The sequence below is a fragment of the Octopus bimaculoides genome, chromosome 21, assembly GCF_046866305.1.
Source record: "Octopus bimaculoides isolate indiv1 chromosome 21, ASM4686630v1, whole genome shotgun sequence".
Lineage (NCBI taxonomy): Eukaryota > Metazoa > Mollusca > Cephalopoda > Octopoda > Octopodidae > Octopus > Octopus bimaculoides.
In genome coordinates, this window is record NC_142948.1 from 31,114,492 (window position 1) to 31,116,991 (window position 2,500).

The 2,500-nt window shown below is 35.4% G+C and overlaps 1 protein-coding gene across 1 annotated transcript in view; it reads right to left on the bottom strand.

Moving 5' to 3' along the window:
- LOC128250418 (70 kDa neurofilament protein-like) overlaps positions 1–2,500 on the bottom strand; it is a 16,533-nt gene that overhangs the window by 8,689 nt on the left and 5,344 nt on the right. Inside the window, exons 3-4 of the mRNA XM_089339447.1 lie at positions 1,133–1,228; positions 292–456 (exon numbers count right to left, since the gene is read on the bottom strand). Of these exons, the coding sequence (XP_089195573.1) occupies positions 292–456; positions 1,133–1,228 (261 nt within the window). The remainder of the gene's footprint in view (positions 1–291; positions 457–1,132; positions 1,229–2,500) is intronic.

The following is a 2,500-nucleotide window of genomic DNA, read 5'->3' on the forward strand; positions in this document are numbered from 1 at the left end:
AAGAAAGTCAAAAAAGCAATGCAAAAATAGCTTCTCAACAACATGATTGATGTTATTTGAACATATGTTTAAATATGTGTATGTGTACAGTCTGATAGCAGCTGTTCCACGTGACTATAAAATGTGAAAGAGATTCTTTAAATTTTTCTTAGAAACACACTACGTGTTTATGTAAGAATATTGAATTTTCAAACGATTGTGTAGCAGCAGAACAAACGCAATTTTTAAAGTTAAGTTTCCAACAGTTTTAAAGTTTTCAAATATATTTGTTCTTTCTATGTGTTTCTTTACCTGTTCATTATGTCGACATTCCATCTGCTCAGTAGCTTGCCGCAACTGAGCCTCATATTCACAGCTTAACTCAGTAACCATATTTCCAACTTCGGACTTCCATGATTCTTGGAAGTCGGGTATCTTCTGTGTTCTGGATAACATTGCTTGATATTCTTTGCATTCCTGCAAAAAGTAATCAAAACAAAACAGTAAAATGGAGATAAAGAATATTAGGTTTTTTTTTTATTGAGAAATTGTCATAAATTGAAAACGTAATGCTAAATAGAAATGTACATATGAGAATATAAAGTTGTTCACAGCAAATTACTGGTATATATTTTTTGTGGGGCTAAGGTAGGAATGCAGTCAATACTGAAGACTTTTATCAAAATATCAAAGTGAATTTTCCCTCCAGATTCCGAACACAGCTTCAAGGGATTTAAACTCAGCAGCGTAAATTAATGAAAGCAATACTACTTATTCCCTTCTTAGGGAAGTTGGCATTGTCTGCCCATTGTTATATAATTATATAACAATGGGAAGACAACGATATGTGTAATGGGTCGTTTGAGAGAGAAGTATTTTAGTTATAGATGAGTGTTCAAGCTGTAAATAACTCCAAATTCTTTATCGATATGCGTGTCACTGACACTGTGGCTGGTAGTCTACGAAATTAGATGACTGTAACTGACCACTTGAGTAGTGATTCGTTAATAATGATTGCGGAACTGATGCTATCTGTTTCAAGAAATCTTTATGAACCCGCGAAGAAATTGCAAAACGAAATAAGTAAAATTTCATGGCAATCCATCTACAAGAAAAAATATCAGGAAAGAGTAAAAAATAAAAGCAACATTACTGCACTATGGACGTCATTGAGGAAAGCAAGTTCATCTTCCAGCATCGCTACACGGTTTTCTAATTCCAGTCTTTGAGTAGTTTCGTTTTGTAAGTTCTAAAGATAAAAAAAAAGTATATAAGCGTCAATTCATCCTTGTTGAAAGATAAAGTACGAAACTAATGAAAATGAAATTGGTTCGCAAAGGAAGTATATTCTGTCGTCTCATGCACAGTATTATTAGACGTTTATGCTATACTTTAATAACCGACGTTTCAGAAATCATGCGAGTTTACTTACAGAATGACTATGATTGTTGGCAATGCATTATAACTTACAGTTTTCTTAGTCTTTTCTAAGTTATCAAGGTAGATATTAACTGAGTATATTTAATTTATTCTCCATGCATTATAATTTTATTAGAATTTGAAATTGTTGTTCGCGTATTAGGTTCAGTATATGATTATATTTTGTTTTATTGATAAATGAATTCAGTTTCAACCAACTTGCAGTCATCCAATCTTCAATTCAAATATTAATTTTGAATTAAATTTATCCAGTAGGACCTCCACTTTATAAGAGAGACGCTCACGATTTGAGATTGACTAGACTGCTAATTGTATTCCTTTAGTCACGCAACGGAGATCCATCCATACAGTATTTCCGTTGCAAAATTGCCCCATAACCCACAAAAGAGAATTGTCATGTTGTTTATATTTCTCGACGTTAATGACAGATATGATTCTGTAATCTATAAATTTGTTTATGGAATACACACTACCATCATAAAATATCCTAAGTAATTTTCCAAACACCCTTTACTAGATATACTCGACAATATGTTTTGGGTTATTTGAGAGATAAGTATTTTAGTTACGTGGAGGCGCAATGGCCCAATGGTTAGGGCAGTGAACTCGCGGTCACAGGATCGCGGTTTCGATTCCCAGACCGGGCGTTGTGAGTGTTTATTGAGCGAAAACACCCAAAGCTCCACGACGCTCCGGCAAGAGAGGGTGGCGAAGCCTGCTGTACTCTTTCACCACAACTTTCTCTCACTCTTTCTTCCTGTTTCTGTTGTACCTGTATTTCAAAGGGCCAGCCTTGTCACACTGTGTAACGCTGAATATCCACGAGAACTACGTTAAGGGTACACATGTCTGTGGAGTGCTCAGCTACTTGCACGTTAATTTCATGAGCAGGCTGTTCTGTTGATCGGATCAGCTGGAACCCTCAACGTCGTAAGCAACGGAGTGCCAACAACGACAGTTTGCCTTCTGCACTGATGAAGGAGATTTTTCTTTAACTGAAATTAATTGATTACTTCTGCTGCTATAGTTAAGTGATTTCATTATTGGATATTTGTAAGGCAGCGAGCTGGCAGAATCGTTA